This window comes from Poromitra crassiceps (assembly GCF_964638095.1).
Source record: "Poromitra crassiceps genome assembly, chromosome: 12".
Lineage (NCBI taxonomy): Eukaryota > Metazoa > Chordata > Actinopteri > Beryciformes > Melamphaidae > Poromitra > Poromitra crassiceps.
Window position 1 is genome coordinate 6,948,436 of NC_139632.1, and position 27,553 is coordinate 6,975,988.

The window sequence follows — 27,553 nt, forward strand, 5'->3', positions numbered from 1 at the left end:
AGGGGTGGGGGTTATGCGGAGGGGTGGGGGGGATGTGGATGGGTGGAGGGGTGTGGATGGGTGGGGGGGAGGTGGAGGGGGGTGATGTGGAGGGGTGGGGGGGGTGGAGAGGGGTGGGGGGGATGTGGATGGGTGGAGGGGTGTGGATGGGTGGGGGGGAGGTGGAGGGGGGTGATGTGGAGGGGTGGGGGGTGGAGAGGGGTGGGGGGGATGTGGAGGGGTGGGGGAGGTGGATGGGTGGGGGGTGTAGAGGGGTGGGGGGATGTGGAGGGGTGGGGGGTGTAGAAGGGTGGGGGGGATGTGGAGGGGTGGGGGGTGTAGAGGGGTTGGGGGTGTAGAAGGGTGGGGGGGATGTGGAGGGGTGGGGGGTGTAGAGGGGTTGGGGGTGTAGAAGGGTGGGGGGGATGTGGAGGGGTGTAGAAGGGTGGGGGGATGTGGAGGGGTGGGGGGGTGTAGAAGGGTGGGGGGGATGTGGAGGGGTGGGGGGGGTGGATGGGTGGGGGGATGTGGAGGGGTGGGGGGTGTAGAAGGGTGGGGGGGATGTGGAGGGGTGGGGGGGTGTAGAAGGGTGGGGGGATGTGGAGGGGTGGGGGGTGTAGAGGGGTGGGGGGGTGTGGAGGGGTGGGGGGGGGGTGTAGAGGGGTGGGGGGTGTAGAGGGGTGGGGGGTGTGCGGAGGTCAAGGCTCAGCTTTCAGTGTGAGGAAGGAGAGGGAAACTCAACAGAACGTGTGTTCAAGACGACAGCAAAATATCTCATTGAAAAACAGACCCGCGCGCACACACACACACATACATACAGCACACATCTCAGTGTCTTCATGTACAGTAAGTGTAAGGACCTGGGAGAACAAACATAATGCATGATTTACTGACTTTGTATTTGTGTGTGTGTGTGTATTTGTGTGTGTGTGTGTGTGTATTTGTGTGTGTGTGTGTGTGTGTGTGTGTGTGTGTGTGCGCAGGGGAAGGAGGAAAAGAAGCAGTTGTTTGTGCTCAGGCTTCATGAACACAGAAAAGTCAGTAACCACAAAGACATCATCTCCTCTTAAACCTCGGCAGTGCTCGCACGCACACACACACACACACACACACACACACACACATCTCAGCAGTGCTCGCACGCACACGTGCACACGCACACCTCAGCAGTGCTCACGCACACACACACACACACACGCCAGCAGTGCACGCACACACACACTTCAGCAGTGCACGCACATACACACCTCTGTAGTGCTCGCACGCACATGCACACCTCAGCAGTGCACGCACGCACATGCACACCTCAGCAGTGCACACACATACACCTCTGCAGTGTTCGCACGCACATGCACACCTCAGCAGTGTTCGCACGCACATGCACACCTCAGCAGTGCACGCACGCACATGCACACCTCAGCAGTGTTCGCACGCACATGCACACCTCAGCAGTGTTCGCACGCACATGCACACCTCAGCAGTGTTCGCACGCACATGCACACCTCAGCAGTGCACGCACGCACATGCACACCTCAGCAGTGTTCGCACGCACATGCACGCACACACCTCTGCAGTGTTCGCACGCACATGCACACCTCTGCAGTGCTCGCACGCACATGCACGCACACACACCTCTGCAGTGCACGCACGCACATGCACACCTCAGCAGTGCACGCACGCACATGCACACCTCTGCAGTGCACGCACGCACATGCACACCTCAGCAGTGCACGCGCGCACACACACCTCTGCAGTGCACGCACGCACATGCACACCTCAGCAGTGCACGCACGCACATGCACACCTCTGCAGTGCACGCACGCACATGCACACCTCAGCAGTGCACGCGCGCACACACACCTCTGCAGTGTTCGCACGCACATGCACACCTCAGCAGTGTTCGCACGCACATGCACACCTCAGCAGTGCACACACACACACCTCTGCAGTGTTCGCACGCATACACACCTCAGCAGTGCACGCACGCACATGCACACCTCAGCAGTGCTCGCACGCACATGCACACCTCTGCAGTGTTCGCACGCATACACACCTCAGCAGTGCACGCACGCACACACCTCTGCAGTGTTCGCACGCACATGCACACCTCTGCAGTGCTCGCACGCACATGCACGCACACACACACATCTGCAGTGCACGCACGCACATGCACATAGGGTTGCCAACATTCCATCCCAGCAATACGGGACGGTCGGACCCCCCCCCCCCCCCCCCCCGGGGCTATGATATTAAAAAAAAAACATTCAACTCTAAAAAATGTGTTATGTTATTCCCTTTACAGTGTTTATTTTCTGTTTTCATTACTAGCTGTTATTGCCATTTCCCTTGATAGAGAAACATTTCACATAATATTGAAAGGTTTGCAAATGTGTGATTTGAATCTGGTCTTTCAAATGTGACTTTGAAAATAATCACACACCAAAGAAGATGACATAACTGCTGAACTGCTAAATTTTATTTAGCCAGGTACAAAGTAGGCTATAAATGGGGTATTAATTTCCATAAATATCCATAAGTAAACAAACATCTGTACGTTTTTTTTTTTTTTTTCTACAAACGTCTGTAAGTGTCCTTCATGGGGGGAGTCAGTCAGCTTAACCCACGTGTACTTCTCTTCCCAAACTTTACTATATGAACAAAGTCTTTTCTTTTTTGGAGGGCCGGGGCCTGCATCGCCGTCTCCATCGCTTTCATGCCCACGTCGTGCGCTCATTTTTCCACATGAGTGATTGTGGCACACCACACGCTACTCTTGAATAATATAGCCGCGCCCACCTGAGAGTCTCTCTCACACACACACACACACACACACACACACACACACACACACACACACACACACACACACACACACACACACACACACACACACACACACACACACACACACACACACACACCCGCTCTGTGCAGCTGTGCCTGCCCCCTGTCATCAACTGAGCGGCTGCGGCACGCCGGCACCCCCAGGGTCCTAGCGCCCTTCGCGTTATCTCATACAGCACACAAACACACAGGCAAGCAGACAGACAGGTCGCAATATATATGCCTCTTCCCTTAAAAACGGGACAAGTGGCGTCCCGTACGGGACACGTCTCTTTTGACCCAAATACGGGATGTCCCGGCTAATACGGGACTGTTGGCAACCCTACATGCACACCTCAGCAGTGCACGCAGGCACGCACACACTTCAGCAATGCTTGCACGCACGCACGCACACACACAACTCAGGGAATGTCCGGAGAGAAACGAGCTCCAGCTGAGTGTGTGTGTGTGTGTGGGGGGGGGGCTGGAGTGTTCTGCCGAGTAAGGAGTGTGTGAGTGGGGGAGGGGGAATAGGAGGAGGAGGAGGAGGGGGGGAAGCAGTGGCATTCCACAGTGCTGCACACAGACAGGCTTGACACTCAAAAAGAGTCGTGTAGTGAAAATCCTGACTGGAGACGCAGCTCGCCGACTCCTGCCCTCCAGTCTGAGATAAACGGACAGCGTGGGGCAGCTTCTCTCCTGCCCGCCCCGCACTGCCGGCGCCAGCGCTCCCCTTCACACCTCCTCCCCTCCCTTCCCCCAGTGTGTGTGTGTGTGTGTGTGTGTGTGCGTGTGGTAGTTGTTTCCGGTCGATCAGTTAGGTCTGTGATAATAAAGCAGGTCTGTAATAGTAACGGCTGCGACGGAGGTGTGAGTCTCCGTCCCGGCTTCATGCCTCCTGTCACGTGGCCGTGGCCTCCAGGTAGCTCTGTAGTTTGCGGACGGTCGACTCGTCCAGTGAAAAGAGGTCAAAGTCAAAGGTGGTGTTGGTCACGTTAAAGTGGCCCGTCTCCTCGATCAGGTTGACGATCTGAGGGAGGGAGGGAGAGAGAGAGCCTCCATCATTTACGGTACTGTGACCGCAAAGTGTCCTTCGGACCAAGGGCAATTTATTCATGGGAAAAACTCGCAGCGATAAAATCTCCATGTATTCTCTATGGCTGTGCATGCTGCACCAAGTTGCGAAAATGCCATTAGTTCTTCTGCTACATTGTTGCAATTTTCCAATCTAGATTAATTGTTGCATTGAAGCACATAATTCAGATCACATTGATGAAATAGTGACGACACGTGTTCCAGACACACACCTGCTGTAGGACATTGCGCTCCCTCAGAGCCATCAGTCTGCGATGGAGGTCGACCAGCTCCTCTGTGTAGGCCTGCAGGAAGGGAGGGAGGTGCAGGAGGAGAGGGAACATCATTAATAGCGTATTAAGTAGGGGTGGGGGAAAAAATCGATACACCACAGTATCGCGATATTTTGCCTGACGATATTGTATCGATATTGCAAAAAAAAAAAAAAAAAAAAAAAATTTTAGGCCATGCCAGGCCACCGGGCTACTATAAACTTTAGTTCCAAGGCCAGCAGTAAACAAACGGTAGCATATTTTCATTTTGTTTTAACAGTAACAGTTTTGTCATAACAGTCATTTACAAATTCCCCAGTTACTGAATGGGCTGCACAAAATGTTTTGTCTAAGTGAAGTGAAGTTGCAAAAACTACATAAGTACAGTAGTCCACACACACATCCAGTTAAGGTGGACTGTAAGTAGACTGTAACAAACAGTTCAGTTTGTCAGGTGCATGCAACTATGACATGACTTTATGAAAGTTGTTGGTCTGTCTACTTGACAATAAAAACAACAATAAAATAAAAAGTCAGATGTACAGACTGAAAAATTGTTCTTATATAAACCAGATGTTGACAAAGTTTTCCTTTGGGGACATCATTTGCAGTTGAAAAAGTAAGAAATCGCAATATATCGAAATATCGCAATATTCAATATATCGCAATATCGATATATCGCAATATCGAAAATATCGCAGTATCGCAATACTATCGTATCGTGACCCAAGTATCGTTGCAGTATCGTATCGTGGGCATCTGGTGATTCCCACGCCTAGTATTAAGGCCTCAGCAGGACGAGGAACATATTTAGATGGGCAACGTTTCCAACAGTAACATTTGTATATTTTTGTTTTTTATATCTGTTATTTTGTCAACAATAATACACAATTATAATGAATACAATATTTGTAAGGGCAAGCCCTTGCCCTTGTTTTTGTCGTTTTATTTTACTAGGCACGATTCCTGGCCGCTGCGCGGCCTCGCCGAGCTGAAGGGCGACATCATCACTGACATCATCAGTGATTTTTCCCCAAAGTCCATTTAAATGGTTTCCAAATTTAAAAAATTCAATTTAAATTTAGGGGTTAGCCGGCAGCCACACTGATCCTTCAGAAAATGGACAGAATTATAAACTGATATGCTTCTGTCCATTGGGTTGTTCTTGTCCCGTGGGCTATGTCGGGACGCCTGCTCGATTCCAATTGGCTAAATGGACGGTGATGAATCCGTCAATCTAGAAAAAGTTCAACCCCCTTGAACTCCTGCCCAGCAAAATGTATGAAAATCCACTGGAGACGACAGCTGTCTTTGAAAATCAATTGACGGGAACAGAGAAATGAAAGGAGCGGTACAGACACGGACAGAGACAAGATGGCCTTGGCTCTCTCTCACATGTGATGTGACCTAAGGGTCCCACGCAAGAGTTTAGTTATCCTTTATTTATCCCCTTGGGGAAATTCATCCTCTGCATTTGACCCATCCTCTACTAGGAACCTTCCTAGAACTAGGAGCAGTGGGCAGCCGCAGTGCAGCGCCCGGGGACCAACTCCAGTTCTTTTGCCAATGTCTTGGTCAGGAGCACTGACAGGAGTATCAACCCTAACATACATGTCTTTTGATGGTGGGAGGAAACCGGAGCACCCAGAGAAAACCCACAGGAACACGGGGAGAACATGCAAACTCCACACAAAAAGGACCTGGGACGGAAAGACTGACCCTTCCTCAAAACACCCCAATCGAAAACAGAAATTATTTCTATAGGCCTATTTTATTTAATTATGAAATTATGAAATCATCTAGGTTACTACAAGAAGGAGGTCTACTTTTAATTTTGATAATTACTTCGATCAATCTCAGCCAATATCCCATGTTTTACAGTCGATTCCCTTTTTATTACCATTCCGTGATTCCGGGCCGCTTTTTTCCTGCATTGCAGAAATCACACGGCCCCTAAAGAGCTCATAGGCCAAAGTATAGCTGCACATCTGGCTCAATTCACTGGCCACGACTCCATCTTGAATTCATTCATGTACTCAACTGTAGGTTGACGTAACATTGCGTGTGTGTGTGTGTGTGTGTGTGTGTGTGTGTGTGTGTGAGTGTTTAGGTAGAAAAAGTTTTGATTTACCCTTCCTACCTTGTCGTATCCCTTCTTCAACACCTTCTCTGAGCGAAACGAGGGATCTGGACTCTTTCTGCCCGACACCTGCGCTCAGACGGAGAAATCAACGAGATCAGAGGAAGAGAAAGAACACGAAAGAGCGGGAAGAGAGAAATCAAAGAGAGAGAGAGAGATAGAGGGTATAATATAAAGAAGAGAGGCGAAGGAGGTGCTGCTGGTGTGAAACTAACTTTTCATCACAGATATGGATCAGCTGACATGCGACGGCCAACCGCCAAAAGGGAGACGAGACAAAGAGCAAAGATCTGGGGCACCACGAACAATTACGACGGCGGACATGAAAGTGGAAGCCGGTGCGGTCCTGAGAGACTGTCCCAGCCAGGTTTCCATGCCTGTCTGCCAAAATGGACGGGCTTTAGGTTCTGTCAGATTCACTCTTTGTTTTGGGTCGGACTCGTACCAACAGAAATGAGTCATGTGCCCTCGACTACTGTTTTAATAGTATTCCTCACGCGTGGGTTTCCCCCAATGCATCTTGACAACTAAATTGCGCTTGTCCAATTCATTTACAAGAACAAAGATTAATATAATAACAAGCGGCAAAATGCTTTTGGGAACTGCAGCTCATGTCAACTGTTATGATTTTAGGCGTAGGATTTATGTTGTGGGGAAATCCCCTGAATGTGATTTTCATGTATTCTTGTCCTGATGAGAGAGAGCTCAACACCCAAGAACCGATGTTACAATATTTGCTGGATGGGTTAAACGCGTCGATATCATCGTCACCATTCACCATCAGTAGGAATAGCACCACACCTGAATGTGTACACAGCATGTACCGCTAAACTCCAGTATCTGTCCTGTGTATGTCCAGTATCTGTCCTGTGTATGTCTAGTATCTGTCCTGTGTATGTCCAGTATCTGTCCTGTGTATTAGGGCTGTGAATCTTCACTGGCCTCACAATTCGATTATGATTCATCTGTCAACGATTCGATTCCACGATGCATCTCGATACAGCTCAAACTATGGCAGCTCCAAGTATCAAATCCTCAATTTTCTATATTTTTACTGCACATGGCTACTTTTCATCAATTAATACAAGCAGTCAGATAAATATGAAGTCCCTTTTTTACTTAGAAAGTGCATTAAAATCTGAATGTCAACAGAAATTTAAACATAAACGATTCATCTGTCAACGATTCGATTCACACGTCCGCATCTCGATGCATCGATTAACCGATTAATTTTGACACCCCTACTGTGTATGTCCAGTATCTGTCCTGTGTATGTCCAGTATCTGTCCTGTGTATGTCCAGTATCTGTCCTGTGTACATGTCCAGTATCTGTCCTGTGTATGTCCAGTATCTGTCCTGTGTATGTCCAGTATCTGTCCTGTGTATGTCCAGTATCTGTCCTGTGTATGTCCAGTATCTGTCCTGTATATGTCCAGTATCTGTCCTGTGTATGACCAGTATCTGTCCAGTATCTGTCCTGTGTATGTCCAGTATCTGTCCAGTATCTGTCCTGTGTATGTCCATGTATGAGTTTGTTTTCCAGCCCATGGCAGTAAGACAAAGAAAATGGACAGGGCATTGAGAGTTGTGTCCGTCTCACCTTGTTATTGGAGGAGCTGTGTTTCTGCGGGGGAGGGGCGGGTTCTCGACTGGGGTGACAGCCGTCACTGCTGTCACTCTCGCTGTCCAGGCTGAGTCTGACAGGGGGGGGGGGGCAGGGCGGGGGCAGAGGTCAAAGGTCAATCACACACACACAGACGGACAGAAAGAGCACATTGTCATACCGCGTAGCATTTGGCCCTGCTGTGTTTGTGTGCGTCAGTGTGGGCTTGCTGCTCAAAACCATCAACAACTACAACCCTTTCCTTTGTTAGGGCCTTCGTTCATCAATCACCTGCAATGCTGTCATTTGTGACGGAGACACAAACGTGTAAAACAACACAAGACACAGAAAGCAACAGGAATGAGGTCAGATAAAAGACAGCAGAGGGAGGAAGAGGAAGAGAGGGGAAGAGGAAGAGAGACTGACCGAGAGTCACGGTTGGGGGGGTTGGTCTTGACGGGAGTCTCCTCCTCCGAGCTGCTGTCGTCATCATCCGACTCTTCCGACTGGATTTCCTCCACCATGGAACGTAAAGGGCCTGTGAAGAGAAGAACCACCATTACCTCTCTCTGAGGTTCACCTGCAATAGCGCCAACTTCAACCCTATTGCTCAGAAGTCCTAACTACAGTCCCTTGCTACAGCTAAATCCTCCACGTTCAATCTGTCTTTTAAGTGAAAATGGTTGGAGCGCTGATCTCTACAACTTGGCCTACCTTGTCCTGGTTTCTGTCCCGGCTCAAAGTCCGAGTCTGAACTCGAGCCAGAGCTGGAGCTGGAGTTCGAAGGACTGGAGGGGGCCGACTGCTGTAAAGAGAGGAAGGGAGGAGAAGAAAGGAGATAGATGAATAGGGGGACCAGCAAGTCTGAGTGAGAGATTCCCAGTTATGGGATTTCATGAGGTCACACAGGGCAAAACCTTCTAGTCTGTCTTTGGATTACAAATGGATGAATCTACCCTGATTCCAGACTCCTGAATCACAACCCTCTTGAGATTTGGTTGAGTGATTCAGAGAGTCTGGTGGTGTTATGCCTACCCCACACTACAGGATAATTTGCAAGATTATGGTCAAGATTCCCCCCTCCCGATTTTCTCGGGGGTGCTCCCGATTTGATGCGCGTCGGGCAGATAATCTTCCCAAAAGATCCTGTAGTGTGTGGGGTTCAAAGATTCACAATCGGGAAGACTGCCTCTTCCCGATTGTCAATCGGGCATATCTAACATGTTAGATATTTACAACCCGACAGGCGATTGCATCTTGAGCAGAGAGCCAGTAGTAGCTGCGTTTCCATTACAGTTTTTCGCAAAATAATCTGGTCCGCCCGCAGCCCCGCACAGAAACAAAGAACGAGGAAATTGTCCTCGAGGTGAAATACCCGTGCGTCTTTGAACGGGACGGAAAACTAATGCTATACTGCAAAGCATGTAGCCTACAACAAGCGCTTAGGTCTCATATGCTTCCCGCATCGGCAGTGTCCGCACGGAAAAGTGAGTCAAATCAGCAGACGCCCCCTCCACAAGGCACCTGTGCAGACGGTTTTCGCCTGGCCGTGCACAGTAGGCCTACACCCCGAATGGACGCGGCTGTCCGCGCAAATATTAGTTAAACAAATCCTTTCAGTGCAAATGCATTATAAAAACAAAAAATAAGATTTGTTTAGAAAACGAAATGACACAAATGTATTATTATTATTATTATTATTATTATTATTATTATCATTATTACTACTACTACACCCGGTGCGCACACTGAATAGGCATTTTAAAAGTTAACGTCGAGCCCTGCTTCCAAGGTGAATCTTCGGCATAATCTTCTAGTGTGTGGGGTTGCGTTTGAACAGACGCGATTGTGTGTGTGTCCCAAGATTGAAATGTTAAAAAATCGGCTCTCTCTGTCCTGTAGTGTGTGGGCTCTCAAGATTTTTATAATCTTCAAGGATTTGAAAATCCTGTAGTGTGGGGTAGGCATTACTCTATTCAAAGTGATTGAGAGTGTCTGGTGGTGTTACTCTATTCAAAGTGATTCAGAGTCTGGTGGTGTTACTCTATTCAAAGTGATTGAGAGTGTCTGGTGGTGTTACTCTATTCAAAGTGATTCAGAGAGTCTGGTGGTGTTACTCTATTCAAAGTGATTCAGAGAGTCTGGTGGTGTTACTCTATTCAAAGTGATTCAGAGAGTCTGGTGGTGTTACTGTATTCAAAGTGATTCAGAGAGTCTGGTGGTGTTACTCTATTCAAAGTGATTCAGAGAGTCTGGAGGTGTTACTCTATTCAAAGTGATTCAGAGAGTCTGGTGGTGTTACTCTATTCAAAGTGATTGAATGTGTCTGGTGGTGTTACTCTATTCAAAGTGATTGAGAGTGTCTGGTGGTGTTACTCTATTCAAAGTGATTGAGAGTGTCTGGTGGTGTTACTCTATTCAAAGTGATTGAATGTGTCTGGTGGTGTTACTCTATTCAAAGTGATTGAGAGTGTCTGGTGGTGTTACTCTATTCAAAGTGATTGAGAGTGTCTGGTGGTGTTACTCTATTCAAAGTGATTCAGAGTCTGGTGGTGTTACTCTATTCAAAGTGATTCAGAGAGTCTGGTGGTGTTACTCTATTCAAAGTGATTCAGAGAGTCTGGTGGTGTTACTCTATTCAAAGTGATTGAATGTGTCTGGTGGTGTTACTCTATTCAAAGTGATTCAGAGAGTCTGGTGGTGTTACTCTATTCAAAGTGATTGAGAGTCTGGAGGTGTTACTCTATTCAAAGTGATTCAGAGAGTCTGGTGGTGTTACTCTATTCAAAGTGATTCAGAGTCTGGTGGTGTTACTCTATTCAAAGTGATTCAGAGAGTCTGGTGGTGTTACTCTATTCAAAGTGATTCAGAGTCTGGTGGTGTTACTCGATTCAAAGTGATTCAGAGTCTGGTGGTGTTACTCTATTCAAAGTGATTCAGAGTCTGGTGGTGTTACTCTATTCAAAGTGATTCAGAGAGTCTGGTGGTGTTACTCTATTCAAAGTGATTCAGAGTCTGGTGGTGTTACTCGATTCAAAGTGATTCAGAGTCTGGTGGTGTTACTCTATTCAAAGTGATTCAGAGTCTGGTGGTGTTACTCTATTCAAAGTGATTCAGAGTCTGGTGGTGTTACTCTATTCAAAGTGATTCAGAGTCTGGTGGTGTTACTCTATTCAAAGTGATTCAGAGAGTCTGGTGGTGTTACTCTATTCAAAGTGATTCAGAGTCTGGTGGTGTTACTCTATTCAAAGTGATTCAGAGTCTGGTGGTGTTACTCTATTCAAAGTGATTCAGAGTCTGGTGGTGTTACTCTATTCAAAGTGATTCAGAGAGTCTGGAGGTGTTACTCTATTCAAAGTGATTCAGAGTCTGGTGGTGTTACTCTATTCAAAGTGATTCAGAGCCTGGTGGTGTTACTCTATTCAAAGTGATTCAGAGTCTGGTGGTGTTACTCTATTCAAAGTGATTCAGAGTCTGGTGGTGTTACTCTATTCAAAGTGATTCAGAGTCTGGAGGTGTTACTCTATTCAAAGTGATTCAGAGAGTCTGGAGGTGTTACTCTATTCAAAGTGATTCAGAGTCTGGTGGTGTTACGCTATTCAAAGTGATTCAGAGTCTGGTGGTGTTACTCTATTCAAAGTGATTCAGAGTCTGGTGGTGTTACTCTATTCAAAGTGATTCAGAGTCTGGTGGTGTTACTCTATTCAAAGTGATTCAGAGTCTGGTGGTGTTACTCTATTCAAAGTGATTCAGAGTCTGGTGGTGTTACTCTATTCAAAGTGATTCAGAGTCTGGAGGTGTTACTCTATTCAAAGTGATTCAGAGAGTCTGGAGGTGTTACTCTATTCAAAGTGATTCAGAGTCTGGTGTTGTTACTCTATTCAAAGTGATTCAGAGTCTGAAGGTGTTACTCTATTCAAAGTGATTCAGAGAGTCTGGTGGTGTTACTCTATTCAAAGTGAGTCAGAGAGTCTGGTGGTGTTACTCTATTCAAAGTGATTCAGAGTCTGGTGGTGTTACTCTATTCATAGTGATTCAGAGAGTCTGGTGGCGTTACTCTATTCAAAGTGATTCAGAGAGTCTGGTGGTGTTACTCTATTCAAAGGCGATTTCTCGATCGGAAAAGGAATCGAGCCAATCAGCACCTTTGTAGGCAGGACTAAAGTTTGAAGCGTAACTGAAAGGCATCTGGAAAGGTCCGTCACTAGAGACTGGTTCAGGGAGTGGAATTGAAATAGCCATTCAGTCTGAATATCAGGCAAGTATGGCAAATTTAGTACATTAGGACAAATTCTACACGTGATAAAATCCTTCCTGTAAAGGATCTGCTTGACCTCACGGAGACTACAGAAAAACATGTCTGACAATCAGATGTGCGTTAAAGGCCCGTGAAGCCCCGTGTACCTCTGACTTCGAAGAGGCTTCATCCTCTGAGTTGGAGTCATCAGACTCTGGAAGCTTCTTGGGTTCCTTCAGCTCCTGTGTGTCAGTTTTGCCTTTGACCCAGCGGCCCTTCTCCTTCTCCTTCTCCTTCTCCTTGGGAGGCTTCTTGTCTGTGTACGTCTGGCTGGCTGCAGACGACGAGGAGACGCGCGGAGAGGTTCCCGTGAAGGCCCCTGTGGTGGTGGTGGTGGTGGTGGTCGTGGTGGTGGCGGCGGCGGGCCCCTTCGGCCCCTCAGAGCTGCCCTTCTTCTGCTTCTTGGCGCTGGGCTTGGGAGACTCCACCGTGGAGGGTCGTTTCCCCGGGACTTTAGTCTCGGCAGACCCTCCCCCTCCCCCTCCGCCGCCCCCTCCTCCTCCTCCTCCAGCCCCCCCTCCCTTAGGGGACATGCCCTCCATCTTGGCCTCCTTCAGGGTGAGTTTAGGCTCCTTGAACGCGGCCTTGGGCAGGCCCTTGCCCTCGTCTTTCACTTTGATCTCTGCTGGCTTCTTGGAAGAGGAAGAGGAGGAGGAGGAGGAAGGATCGCGCCCGGTCTTGCCGCCTCCGTCGCGCTCGTTGTCCCCTTTCGTCGGGCCTTTGCTCTCAGAGTCTTTACGCGGTCGCTCGCGGTGCTCCTTGGTCACCTTGTGGGGCTTGGGTCCTTTGCTGCTGCCGCCGCTACCTTCTTTGCTGGGCTCCTGGAGAGAGAGGAAAGAGGTGGATGATGATGAGCACCGGCATCTTCTTCAGAACCACGCTGCTCTCTGAGCACTCAGCCCAGGCCCCAAAGGAGAACACAGCTCAACTGCCTGCATACTTAAACAAGAGGGAAGCAGACAAGGCCACAGACTCTAGAGCCACGTTCGGAATCGTTCACTCATTCACTCACTCACTATTCCCCATATAGTGTTGATCATATAGTGAACTATATGGGGAATGATCTAAATGAGTTTGGGACACTACACAGATTGTTTTCCTGGAGATCATTGCGTCACCAGATGTGCCGGGTATTCACGTGACGCAAGCAATCCGCGCCCACTATCACATAAACAACTGAGCTCACAGCGAGCAGAGTGAGATGTCCTCAGGTAGTGTTGATGTTGCATGTTTTGACTGCTAAATCCTAAATAAATGTTTGAAATTCTAATTACGTGCATGTGTGGTTTTGTCAACTATGGTGCTGTCTCCTACTAGCAAGCTTTGCTGGTCAAGTAGCTCACAAGCTTGTTAGCTCGCGAGCTAACGACTTTCTTCTTCTCCTTCGGTAAAGACAACCGCATTGCATCGTGGTACACACACTGGCGAAAATGTAGGGTACATTCGCCGTTCACTAGAAATCGCTGTGCATTGTGGGTATTTTATAGTGGACTAAATAGTGAATCAAATTAACAGTTGAGAATACGGACACTATAAAAGAAATGGCGACACACTAAATAGTCCAGTGTCATAGGGACCGATTCCGAACAGGGCTTAGATGTTGGATGACAGGAGGCAAGTCACATTGCAATCCTACATTGGATATTGTCAATGAACGTGTTGAAGTAACATACAAGTAGAATGACACGGACTTAAGTTGTGACCTACAGGTGGAGCACGGAGCAGGAACTCTACTGATGATTTTGTCCTCTGAACAGATTTAGATTCATGGAGAATGGCTCAAGCAGCAATTTTCCCCAACTACAGCAGCAACACCTCGCTGTGTCATTCCTACACTTGTTTTGATAGCATAGTAAAATAGCTGTAGAAAAATGAGACCAATGCATGTACATTTAATTGGTTAATTCTATATTGTGTTGCTCTGTGTTCGCCTCACCCAAAATAGAAAGAGGAGCCACTATGAGTTTCTCTATTTGGTCATTATGTGAACACATGCACAGACACACAGCACCTAGGTAGCTGTGTGCAGCATCAGCTGTTGCAGTACATTTTCTACAGTCCTGGACAATCAAGATAACCACATCATTCAACAATGTATTGTCAAGAACAGATCCACTCTACTCTATTGCTACCGATAGCTTAGCTATCAGACTGTTGTCAGCTGCTTGCAGTATCATAAATTGCTTTCACACAGAGCCAAGCAGCACGGCCACTTTCCCGTGCTGCTGTGTACTTTCAGGTGAAATCCCCTGCTCCCGGATTGAAAGGCGAGCGGAGGGATTTCCAGCTCCTCCTAGCCCAAATTAATATTTTCATAGGTTAGTATAGGCTACTGTATGATGAACGAACGAGCGCCCGCATATCAAACAGCTGCAGTCTGCATAACGTTCGTCGGGGGAATAGTATAGGCTATAAATGCACATGACTACTTAACGTTAGTAGTTTTTGTAAGGGAATGCACATAGCTGATTTCGAGAGGGAATAACCTCAGACCAACTCGCCACAGACAGCTATAGCCCTCTGAAGCTTATTATTATATCCGTTAATTGTACCTACTAGGGATGTCAACGGTTAACCGTTAATCGATTAACCGTCGCTAACGTCGTTGTTCGGTTATTGCTGTCGGTCTATCAGTTAATATTAAAAAAAAAAAAAAAAAAAAAAAAAAAATTTTTTTTTTTTTTTGGTCTATTTACTCAATGAGCTCATGCCCAAACAAGGCGTGTCTATTTAGATGCTGAAATGTTAATGCTTTTTGTGTTAGAAATTCTAACACAAAAAGAATTTGTGTTGAAATGTTGATGCTTTTTGTTAATGCTTGTTAATGCTTTTTGTGTTAGAAATTCTAACACAAAAAGCATTAACATTTCAGCATCTAAATAGACACGCCTTGTTTGGGCATGAGTTCATTGAGTAAATAGACAAAAAAAAAAAAAAAAAAAAAAAAAAAAAAAAAAAAAAAAAAAAAAAAAAAAAAAAAAATTAATATTAAAAAATTATGAATTAACCGATAGGTTAATCGATTATTAGCGTCGGTTAATCGAAAGTGAAATTAACCGAAAATTGACATCCCTAGTACCTACTAATGTCAACATCGTTTGAGCATAAAGCCTAACCGCACGGAGCATTCCTCCTGGCGTCCCTGCAGTCATGATTGTATAGGCTACTTTTTTTACTTTCACTCCTGCACTTTCTTGATACATGAGGTGATTTCCCCTGTAAGCTTTTTATGAATGAGCAGACTAGGGATGTTCATTTTGAAAATTTTCCAAAATCGATAATCGGTGAGAATTAACGATCAATTATCGATTATCGATTTTATTAATACTTAGAAAATTTTCAATATTTTCAATTTTTTTTTTTTTTTTTTTTTTTTTTTTTAACAAAATGAATGCCTATGGCAGAAAATACGAAAGACAACGTGTTCTCCTCAATGAACTCTTTATTTCAATGTGTCTCCTCTCCAACACTGCTGTCCCCGGCACATGCCGGTGTGAATTTCTCATGTTTAAAACAGTTTTGTTGGCACAAAGGCCCGTGCCCAGCCAGAAAACTAGAGACTATATGAAGCTCCACCTCACGTTAGTCGGCTGTGCAATGGAGTGGGGCGAGGAGGAACGAATTCCACCCAAACCTAGTCCCAAAATTTTTTTTTTTTTTTTTTTTTTTTTAACAATTAAAAAATCGATCCAAATGCCACAGGATCGATTCCAATCCTTAACGATCGATTATCGATTTTCGATAATTGATGAACATCCCTAGAGCAGACCATTCGCACCTTTTCCGGCTCGCTGCGACGACGCTTTCAAATGGAGGCGGGTTGCCAGGTAACCCGGCGCTGTTACTACCTACCGTCGCGGGACAAAAGGTGTAAAACAATTGTCCACCAAAGCGCGTTCACGACTTTCACATCGGAGGCGCGAATCCTATTTTCCGTGCATTTTTCGGCTTTCAAGGCCGGTGTGAAAGAGCCTATTGTAGCCTGTTAGCCAGGGAAATGTGTCATCATTAGCATTGACCAAATTCAACGAACACCACAACTGTTATACAAGCCGCTTTGCTAGCTCAATCTAGTTTGAACAAAGATATTCACCAGTAACTATACGGCAACTTGGGTCTTTAAGACTTGAAAGGTATCAAAAAAAGTATCCGATTATGTTGACTCATATGTCAACAAACACATGATTAATTCTTCTTCACCTTATGTGAGGAAATGTAATTTGTATAGTAAAACACTTAGTGGATTTGAATAGACATAAGCTTAGCAAAATGCAAAAACAAATATGCAAAGCTTCTAACGTTTTGAAAGGCAAGTTCCAATTGACATCTCAGTCAAACACAAAGACCTTACCACAGTACTGGTCTAGGAAAGGTTGGTAAAACGTTATGTGTGCTTCTCCTGGTAGATCAACTGAGTGAGTAATACCACTGCATGCGTATATGCAAAACAAAACATGTAGTAGTCAGTACTCAATAGTGATCCGAAGTCTGAGTCTGCCTATATTCTGAAACCATGATCGATTTAGTGATTTTGTTCAGTGCATAACATTGTTGATTTTGTCATTTTTCAATACCCTTTTCCATAAAAGGTCAATGAAATTAACTGATTGGAAAGATAACAAACTTGTGACAGTCTTTCAAGTTAACCAATCCAAATGAATGAGTAGGTTGCGACAGCTTGCGAGTGCTAGTGAGGTGACTTGGGGGTCAGTGCTATGGACACGGCTTATCCTGTGTGCAGGGATCAACACAGACAGTAAAGCTCGTCACAATTAAATGGTAAATGGCCTGCATTTATATAGCGCTTTTATCCAAAAGCGCTTTACAGTCAGTAGCTACATTCACCCATTCATACACCGATGGCGACAGGTTACCACGCAAGGTGCTGGCACTTGCCCAAGGACACTTCGACATGCAGACCGGAGGAGCCGGGAATCGAACCACCGACCTCTTTTATCCAAAGCGATTAGTGGACGACCCGCTCTACCTCCTGAGAATGAAAAAGGCATGTCTGCAGCAGTGAACGGGCTGTTTCTAGTCCGTTTGGCGAGCCCCACTGACCTTTGACACGTGCGAGGTCTTGGTCTTCTTGGGGTCTGAGAAGGCAGACAGGGGGATGGTGGGGAGCATGGGGTAGTCTGGACTGGGCCTCGATACGGCTTCGGTCCCCTCTGGAACCACCATTACCTGCATGATGGAAAGGACAGGGAAGAAAGAAAGAAAGAAACGAGAGAGACAAGAGTTATAGCCAATAACACAATCAAAAAGGTCTTGCGGTTTCCACGTTGTTAAAGTGACTGTACATCATATGTACACAGTAGCTGCTGCTACTATTGACTCCACCAACACCAAGATAAACACACGGCATATTTCAAGTTCTGCTAGCTTGCGGCCAGCCTGTCAGTTCTCCGTCCAGTCAGGTAGCCTCACCCCTCCAGCCTTGACCAGCTTCCTCCTGAACTCTTTGGTGGGGTTGTTGAAGGTGAGCTTCTCGCAGCGCAGGTGGTTGACAGGGGGGTTGCCCTCCAAGTTGAGGAATAGGTCATAGTTGAAGGTCACCTTCTTTGGCTCCTCCTGGAAGAAGACAGCAGAATAAAAGAGTTGTTTTATTGAGCTAATCGGTGTGAATTTGAACCCTCTTGAAACAATTTTATCAGACGTGACGAGGTCATTTTCTGTTTGTGTTTTTTGCGTATCGGTCCGAGATGCATAGACACGGTCAGCTCTCCGTGCCTATGTATTTCACAACACAAGATACAAGCTAGCTGGGTGCTCTGTGGCATCCAGCCAGATCTTATCACCCCCCCCCCCCCCCCCCAGCATATCAACTGGATAACAGTAAGAGAATGAACCATCACCCTGGAAGTCAACAAGACACACAGACAGACGTACCTGGAGCCTGCAGTGATAACGCTGATAAAGGACTAACATTCCTGAGAGAAGTTGAGATTGAAAAAGGCAAACAGTGGACTGAGCCTGATCACTGTATGCCAACGGCATATAAGAAGCAGGACAATGAAAGTGGAGGAAGAGGCATTAAAACACTCATGACAGATTTTATAAACAGAAATGTCCTCTCTCGTACTGTAAATGCGGGCTTGGATTCAGCTCTGCGCGCTCTTCCTACTTCCTTTCTGTATTTTGACAGATCTGTATTTTGACTTGATCTTCCTAGACACATTTTTCCCCCATCGAGTTCAAGTAAATTACATAGAAACATCGCATATCAGATTGTATATAGATCAGTGGTTCTCAAACTTTTCCACATGAAGGACCCCTAAACTGACAAAGATTAGACCACGGACGCCCATTTCATAGGATTTTGTCCCGCGGTCCCCCATATGATAATAAGATTGATGCTTTGAGATGTTTTATTACAGAAAGTGTATAAAACCCACAACCAAAATAGCAGAGCTGTAGTCGAGTCCGCCTTGGTCGAGTCCAAGTCCAGATCGAGTGATCGGTGAATCGAGCCCGAGTCGAGACCAAGACCGCATGGAGACGACTCCTACGTGAATATTATTCTCCGGGGCGTACGAGCAGGCGAGGAGAGAGAGAGAGAGAGAGAGAGAGACAGAGGAGCTGCAGACAGAGGGGCAACCAGCAAGACAGCGAAGCTCGCGCTGTGTCACCACGGAGGATTTCCCCTCTCTCATCTCATCAACAGCGCTGTGCTGGAGACTCTTCCATGTCCCAAAAGTGAACTGGAAAAAGCGGCCAAAACCAGAGGGACTGAATGGGAAACTATCCATCAATCAGCTAAATATATATAGAGTCATTTCCATGTTGCAAGACACTATTGACAGTTTGAGTTTGCGGTGCGCAATTGCCCGACTCGGCTACACTGTGTAGTTGTTTGAGCACATTGCTCCAGCTGTAAACAAGGCTATCTCGGTGAGTACTTGACCAATTTGAAAAAAATGTGTCACGATGAGTTTATAAGACACATACTACATGTGTGGAAAATAGGGTCCAGGTTGGAAAAAAAAACGAAATTATCCTTTAACAGCAAACACTCCCTCTCTCTCTCTCTTACACACACACGTCTCACACACACACACACACACACACACACACACACACACACACACACACACACACTTCTCGTAGCAATTTGTATTGTGTGTCTGATCAAGCAGTTACTCTATTGTTACACAGTTGCGGCAGAGCTGTCAAACGGCCCCGGCTCAGAATAGGATTGAGGCAGTTTCCTGTAACGGTCACCACAACAGCTCATCATTAACCACAATGGAACTGAAGAACGATTCTGGCCAAAACAGCAGCCGTCACTTTTCCCAATCCCAAAACAACACTTCAAAGAGACAATTTAACAACACCCAGAGAAGAACTCTGCTCAACTGTCCACGTCTGCTGTGACTGTTGTGTTGACAGCTTGTCACAGAGACAACTGTCCACGTCTGGTGTGACTGTTGTGTTGACAGCTTGTCGCAGAGACAACTGTCCACGTCTGCTGTGACTGTTGTGTTGACAGCTTGTCACAGAGACAACTGTCCACGTCTGCTGTGACTGTGGTGTTGACAGCTTGTCGCAGAGACAACTGTCCACGTCTGCTGTGACTGTTGTGTTGACAGCTTGTCGCAGAGACAACTGTCCACGTCTGCTGTGACTGTGGTGTTGACAGCTTGTCACAGAGACAACTGTCCACGTCTGCTGTGACTGTTGTGTTGACAGCTTGTCACAGACGCAGAGACAACTGTCCACATCTGCTGTGACTGTTGTGTTGACAGCTTGTCACAGAGACAACTGTCCACGTCTGGTGTGACTGTTGTGTTGACAGCTTGTCACAGACGCAGAGACAACTGTCCACATCTGCTGTGACTGTTGTGTTGACAGCTTGTCGCAGAGACAACTGTCCACGTCTGGTGTGACTGTTGTGTTGACAGCTTGTCACAGAGACAACTGTCCACATCTGCTGTGACTGTGGTGTTGACAGCTTGTCACAGAGACAACTGTCCACATCTGCTGTGACTGTTGTGTTGACAGCTTGTCGCAGAGACAACTGTCCACGTCTGGTGTGACTGTTGTGTTGACAGCTTGTCACAGAGACAACTGTCCACATCTGCTGTGACTGTTGTGTTGACAGCTTGTCACAGAGACAACTGTCCATGTCTGCTGTGACTGTTGTGTTGACAGCTTGTCACAGAGACAACTGTCCACATCTGCTGTGACTGTGGTGTTGACAGCTTGTCGCAGAGACAACTGTCCACATCTGCTGTGACTGTTGTGTTGACAGCTTGTCACAGAGACAACTGTCCACGTCTGGTGTGACTGTTGTGTTGACAGCTTGTCGCAGAGACAACTGTCCACGTCTGGTGTGACTGTTGTGTTGACAGCTTGTCACAGACGCAGAGACAACTGTCCACGTCTGGTGTGACTGTTGTGTTGACAGCTTGTCACAGACGCAGAGACAACTGTCCACGTCTGCTGTGACTGTTGTGTTGACAGCTTGTCACAGAGACAACTGTCCACGTCTGGTGTGACTGTTGTGTTGACAGCTTGTCACAGAGACAACTGTCCACGTCTGGTGTGACTGTTGTGTTGACAGCTTGTCGCAGAGACAACTGTCCACATCTGGTGTGACTGTTGTGTTGACAGCTTGTCACAGAGACAACTGTCCACGTCTGGTGTGACTGTTGTGTTGACAGCTTGTCGCAGAGACAACTGTCCACATCTGGTGTGACTGTTGTGTTGACAGCTTGTCGCAGAGACAACTGTCCACGTCTGCTGTGACTGTTGTGTTGACAGCTTGTCACAGAGACAACTGTCCACGTCTGGTGTGACTGTTGTGTTGACAGCTTGTCGCAGAGACAACTGTCCACATCTGCTGTGACTGTTGTGTTGACAGCTTGTCACAGAGACAACTGTCCACGTCTGGTGTGACTGTTGTGTTGACAGCTTGTCGCAGAGACAACTGTCCACATCTGGTGTGACTGTTGTGTTGACAGCTTGTCGCAGAGACAACTGTCCACGTCTGCTGTGACTGTTGTGTTGACAGCTTGTCACAGAGACAACTGTCCACGTCTGGTGTGACTGTTGTGTTGACAGCTTGTCGCAGAGACAACTGTCCACATCTGCTGTGACTGTTGTGTTGACAGCTTGTCGCAGAGACAACTGTCCACGTCTGGTGTGACTGTTGTGTTGACAGCTTGTCGCAGAGACAACTGTCCACGTCTGGTGTGACTGTTGTGTTGACAGCTTGTCGCAGAGACAACTGTCCACGTCTGCTGTGACTGTGGTGTTGACAGCTTGTCGCAGAGACAACTGTCCACGTCTGCTGTGACTGTGGTGTTGACAGCTTGTCGCAGAGACAACTGTCCACGTCTGCTGTGACTGTGGTGTTGACAGCTTGTCGCAGAGACAACTGTCCACGTCTGGTGTGACTGTTGTGTTGACAGCTTGTCGCAGAGACAACTGTCCACGTCTGCTGTGACTGTGGTGTTGACAGCTTGTCGCAGAGACAACTGTCCACGTCTGCTGTGACTGTGGTGTTGACAGCTTGTCGCAGAGACAACTGTCCACGTCTGCTGTGACTGTTGTGTTGACAGCTTGTCGCAGAGACAACTGTCCACGTCTGCTGTGACTGTGGTGTTGACAGCTTGTCGCAGAGACAACTGTCCACATCTGCTGTGACTGTGGTGTTGACAGCTTGTCGCAGAGACAACTGTCCACGTCTGCTGTGACTGTTGTGTTGACAGCTTGTCGCAGAGACAACTGTCCACGTCTGGTGTGACTGTTGTGTTGACAGCTTGTCGCAGAGACAACTGTCCACGTCTGCTGTGACTGTGGTGTTGACAGCTTGTCGCAGAGACAACTGTCCACGTCTGCTGTGACTGTGGTGTTGACAGCTTGTCGCAGAGACAACTGTCCACGTCTGCTGTGACTGTGGTGTTGACAGCTTGTCGCAGAGACAACTGTCCACGTCTGGTGTGACTGTTGTGTTGACAGCTTGTCGCAGAGACAACTGTCCACGTCTGCTGTGACTGTGGTGTTGACAGCTTGTCGCAGAGACAACTGTCCACGTCTGCTGTGACTGTGGTGTTGACAGCTTGTCGCAGAGACAACTGTCCACGTCTGCTGTGACTGTTGTGTTGACAGCTTGTCGCAGAGACAACTGTCCACGTCTGCTGTGACTGTTGTGTTGACAGCTTGTCGCAGAGACAACTGTCCACGTCTGGTGTGACTGTGGTGTTGACAGCTTGTCGCAGAGACAACTGTCCACGTCTGGTGTGACTGTGGTGTTGACAGCTTGTCACAGACGCAGAGACAACTGTCCACGTCTGGTGTGACTGTGGTGTTGACAGCTTGTCGCAGACGCAGAGACAAGCCATGAGATCTGATTTCGGGTGAAAGCTTGAGGAGCAGAGGGAACTTGATCTGAGGGTGGAATAACCATGTGACACTGGCTCATATCCTGAGTGACAGTCTGGCTCGCAGACAGGGGTAGAGTAGGGAGATCTCTCTGTAGCACCTCATTCTGATCTCTTTTTCATAATAATAATAATTATTATTATGATTATTATTAGTATTCGTATTATTATTAATTATTATTATTAGTATTATTGTTGTTTTATTATTATTAGGGATGGGCATTTCTAGCAAAAACACTATTCGAAATTCGCTGTCGACTTTTAATCGAAAATAAAAAACGTATTTTGTGAGTGAGTCTAAGGCTTTATTAATTAATAGAAAAAGCTTCTGCTGTGGATTTTTAGCTCTAACAAGCATCGCACCACTGAAGTAAAGAACATGTTACATGACATTGACATTTTCTAAAATAAAAAAACGTTTTGACAATCATGAGTGGTTCATTAAATATTTAGTAGGCTCAGGTCTGAGTGCCAAAGGGGTGCCAAAGTCACCCCCTCTCCCTCTTCATGGGATTTCATCCGCCATTCATTTTTCCATAAACCTTGCTTAAAATGCTTATAAAAATTGTTTTACTTGCTCAAACCAAGCGATTCGACTATACTTAGAATCAGGGGAGACAATGCAACATTTCACTCACACACACAATTTTTTTTTTTTTTAACATTTTTTTTTTTTTGAATTTCGACTTTCAATAATAAAAGTCGACCTTGATAATAACAACGATTATTCGAAAATTCGAAATTCGAGGCCCATCCCTAATTATTATTATTATTATTCGGCAACAGTTCGGCAACACTGCATGAGATAGGATTTCAACCCATAAAGTCATGGTATATGTACAGTTCATAAAGCCATGGTATATGTACAGTTCATAAAGCCATGGTATATGTACAGTTCATAAAACCATGGTATATGTACAGTTCATAAAGCCATGGTATATGGACAGTTCATATAAAACCATGGTATATGTACAGTTCATAAAGTCATGGTATATGTACAGTTCATAAAGTCATGGTATATGTACAGTTCATAAAACCATGGTATATGTACAGTTCATAAAGCCATGGTATATGGACAGTTCATATAAAACCATGGTATATGGACAGTTCATAAAGCCATGGTATATGGACAGTTCATAAAGTCATGGTATGGACAGTTCATAAAGTCATGGTATATGTACAGTTCATATAAAACCATGGTATATGTACAGTTCATATAAAACCATGGTATATGTACAGTTCATAAAGTCATGGTATATGGACAGTTCATAAAGCCATGGTATATGTACAGTTCATATAAAACCATGGTATATGTACAGTTCATATAAAACCATGGTATATGTACAGTTCATAAAGTCATGGTATATGGACAGTTCATAAAGTCATGGTATATGGACAGTTCATAAAGCCATGGTATATGTACAGTTCATAAAGTCATGGTATATGGACAGTTCATAAAGTCATGGTATATGTACAGTTCATAAAACCATGGTATATGGACAGTTCATATAAAACCATGGTATATGTACAGTTCATAAAGCCATGGTATATGTACAGTTCATATAAAACCATGGTATATGTACAGTTCATAAAGCCATGGTATATGTACAGTTCATAAAGTCATGGTATGGACAGTTCATAAAGCCATGGTATATGGACAGTTCATAAAACCATGGTATATGGACAGTTCATAAAACCATGGTATATGTACAGTTCATAAAGCCATGGTATATGGACAGTTCATAAAGCCATGGTATATGGACAGTTCATAAAGCCATGGTATATGGACAGTTCATAAAGTCATGGTATATGGACAGTTCATATAAAACCATGGTATATGGACAGTTCATAAAGCCATGGTATATGGACAGTTCATAAAGTCATGGTATATGGACAGTTCATAAAGTCATGGTATGGACAGTTCATAAAGTCATGGTATATGTACAGTTCATAAAGCCATGGTATATGGACAGTTCATATAAAACCATGGTATATGGACAGTTCATAAAGCCATGGTATATGGACAGTTCATAAAGTCATGGTATATGGACAGTTCATAAAGTCATGGTATGGACAGTTCATAAAGTCATGGTATATGTACAGTTCATAAAGCCATGGTATATGGACAGTTCATAAAGTCATGGTATGGACAGTTCATAAAGTCATGGTATATGTACAGTTCATAAAGCCATGGTATATGGACAGTTCATAAAGTCATGGTATGGACAGTTCATAAAGTCATGGTATATGTACAGTTCATAAAACCATGGTATATGGACAGTTCATAAAGTCATGGTATATGTACAGTTCATAAAGCCATGGTATATGGACAGTTCATAAAGTCATGGTATATGGACAGTTCATAAAGTCATGGTATGGACAGTTCATAAAGTCATGTTATTCACCTTATTCCTGGCCTTACGTTTCCCATGATTCTCAGCGGTTGCCGGTTGTTGACTTCCTGTTTACATCTTTTTCACTAGCAAGGACGTGCACGCCGCTGTTTGGCTTATTTGATCCGAAATGGCAAAAAATAGTAACGTTGTGTGGTTGCATAGCGGTGATATTTTACAAAAACGAGGTGAATGTCAATTCACTCGTACTGTACGGGCTTATTTGAGCCGAAATTGCTAAAAATAGTATGTGGTTGCATAGTGGCCGCTTTTGTTTTGAAGGATTAACGTCCAAACCAGAACTCTTATTATTTGGTCATTGAACGTAGCTTTAGCGGTCTCTCTCTTTCAAGATTCACTATATTGTCACTGCGGTGTACAATTATGCACGTGTGAAATTATTGTGCTGGGGGGCTCCATTACAAGACATAGGTAGGTACAAAGTCACAACAATTATTATGATTATTTTCAGTCTCTTTCGCTATGAACGGTCCTGGGCGGAAACAGGCAGCCGGCAGCTGGAAGCAGGGAGGGAGGGTGTCATGGAAGCAGGGAGGGAGGAGGGTGTCATGGAAGCACCCACGGTCTCACCAGGAAACTCGTGAATATGTACAGTTCTCTATGAATGGCAGATCATCTCACCCTGTTCTTGAAGTAGACATCGATGGGCATGAGGAAGCCTGCGTAGCCCGACTCCTCCACTTTGTACGGTGGGTCCTTGCATACTGCAGACAAACACAGTTACATTACATGATGGCTGATAGACGTTACAGTGTTTAAGCTTGTATCATTCTGATGGCTGATAGATGTTACAGTGTTTAAGCTTGTATCATTCTGATGGCTGACAGATGTTACAGTGTTTAAGCTTGTATCATTCTGATGGCTGACAGATGTTACAGTGTTTAAGCTTGTATCATTCTGATGGCTGACAGATGTTAGTGTTTAAGCTTGTATCATTCTGATGGCTGACAGATGTTACAGTGTTTAAGCTTGTATCATTCTGATGGCTGATAGATGTTACAGTGTTTAAGCTTGTATCATTCTGTTGGCTGATAGACGTTACAGTGTTTAAGCTTGTATCATTCTGATGGCTGATAGATGTTACAGTGTTTAAGCTTGTATCATTCTTACTACTGAGTCTGACTGTGGACTGAGTTTCATTTAGCGACGGGCAATAAGTATATATTATAGCTTTTAATGATTGAGTTATTGTGATCCATTGTGTTGTCTAAATTAATGATAATTAGTAGATGTGTAATATATCAATATCAAGATCAAAATAAATTCTGGATATCAATCATAGATAGTGGGGATAAACAAAACAGTCTAATAAAACACGAGTGAGGTCCAACTTGCACCATTAGAGAGAGAGAGAGTGTGTGTGTGTGTGTGTGTGTGTGTGTGTGTGTGTGTGTGTGTGTGTGTGTGTGTGTGTGTGTGTGTGTGTGCGTGTATTAGGGCTGTGAATCTTCACTGGCCTCACGATTCGATTCCGATTCAGAGGGCTACGATTCGATTCGATTACGATTATCGATGCATCTCAATGCATCTTAAATCGATGCATCCCTTTTTTCCGCAATACATGATTTATTTTTTCTCACTTCCTTTTTTCTCACTGTGTGGCTACTTTTAAAATAAAAGTGCATTTGGAATTGCATTGTATTATGATCCATAATTAAAATAAACAACTGCATGTACTTCCATTATATTTTATTTGATTATAAAAAAAAAAAAAAAAGATCTTTTTTTAATAATCGATTTTTGACATTTGTGAATCGATGCAGAATCGTGCATGTCCGCATCGCGATGCATCTTATAATCGATTATTTTTGACACCCCTAGCGTGTATGTGTATGTGTATGTGTGTGTGTGTGTGCATGTGCGTGTTCATATGTTGTTCTGCCCTCATTGTACCTCTCTTGGGTTTGGGGAAACTCTCGTGCAGCCGAAAGACAACCTTATCTACAAAGTGCTGGATGTCGCCGGTCTCTGGCCCTCGGACAAACACCATCCAGTCGTGGGTGAAGCCCTCTGATGTCACCTTCTTCCTTAGCTGGGCCCTGTGACCCAACTCCAGCTTCACCTGCACCGTGCACTGCAGAGGCATTAGGGAGAAACACAAAGGTCAAAGGTCAGATATATGACTAAACCCAGCCTTTATGCAGAAGCATGGCCAACAAAGTCCAAAACTCAAGGCAGCACTGACCTGTGTGCATTGCCTCAATTTAGTCGGGTGGAACAAGTGGGTTGTTGTTGAGCAAGTAAAATACGATTTTTGTTTACTTTTTTCTTTCAAATGCATGCTTTTATTTTCTTTAAACACCATTTTCGTGTAACTTGCATAAGTTTGATATGACTTGCTATGATCTATACTGTAAATTTCTATCACAAAAAAGATTTGTCAGCCTCCACTTCAACCCTGCCTATGGCACATTATAATAACATAATAACAGTGGAATAAGGAATAGGAACAGTCTCGCTGGTTGTAATGCCACTCCGCAGGCGGTTAATAACTCCCTCTTGATTATAGGGTGTGTGAGGCAAAGATGCAGCGCTCTACAGTAACAGCGTCACTCACTCACTC

General features: G+C 45.5%; 1 protein-coding gene across 1 annotated transcript; it reads right to left on the reverse strand.

Annotated features, from left to right (window-relative positions):
* Nucleotides 1-3,703: 3,703 nt before the first annotated feature.
* mllt1a (MLLT1 super elongation complex subunit a) lies at nt 3,704-27,076 on the reverse strand (the record flags this gene model as incomplete). The annotated part of the gene is made up of 11 exons (XM_083648330.1): nt 3,704-3,832; nt 4,110-4,181; nt 6,289-6,357; nt 7,889-7,985; nt 8,318-8,429; nt 8,606-8,693; nt 12,296-13,006; nt 17,259-17,375; nt 17,619-17,762; nt 25,612-25,694; nt 26,884-27,076. The coding sequence occupies 11 exons, from the start codon at nt 27,074-27,076 to the stop codon at nt 3,704-3,706; spliced, it is 1,815 nt and encodes a 604-aa protein (XP_083504456.1).
* Nucleotides 27,077-27,553: the final 477 nt, after the last annotated feature.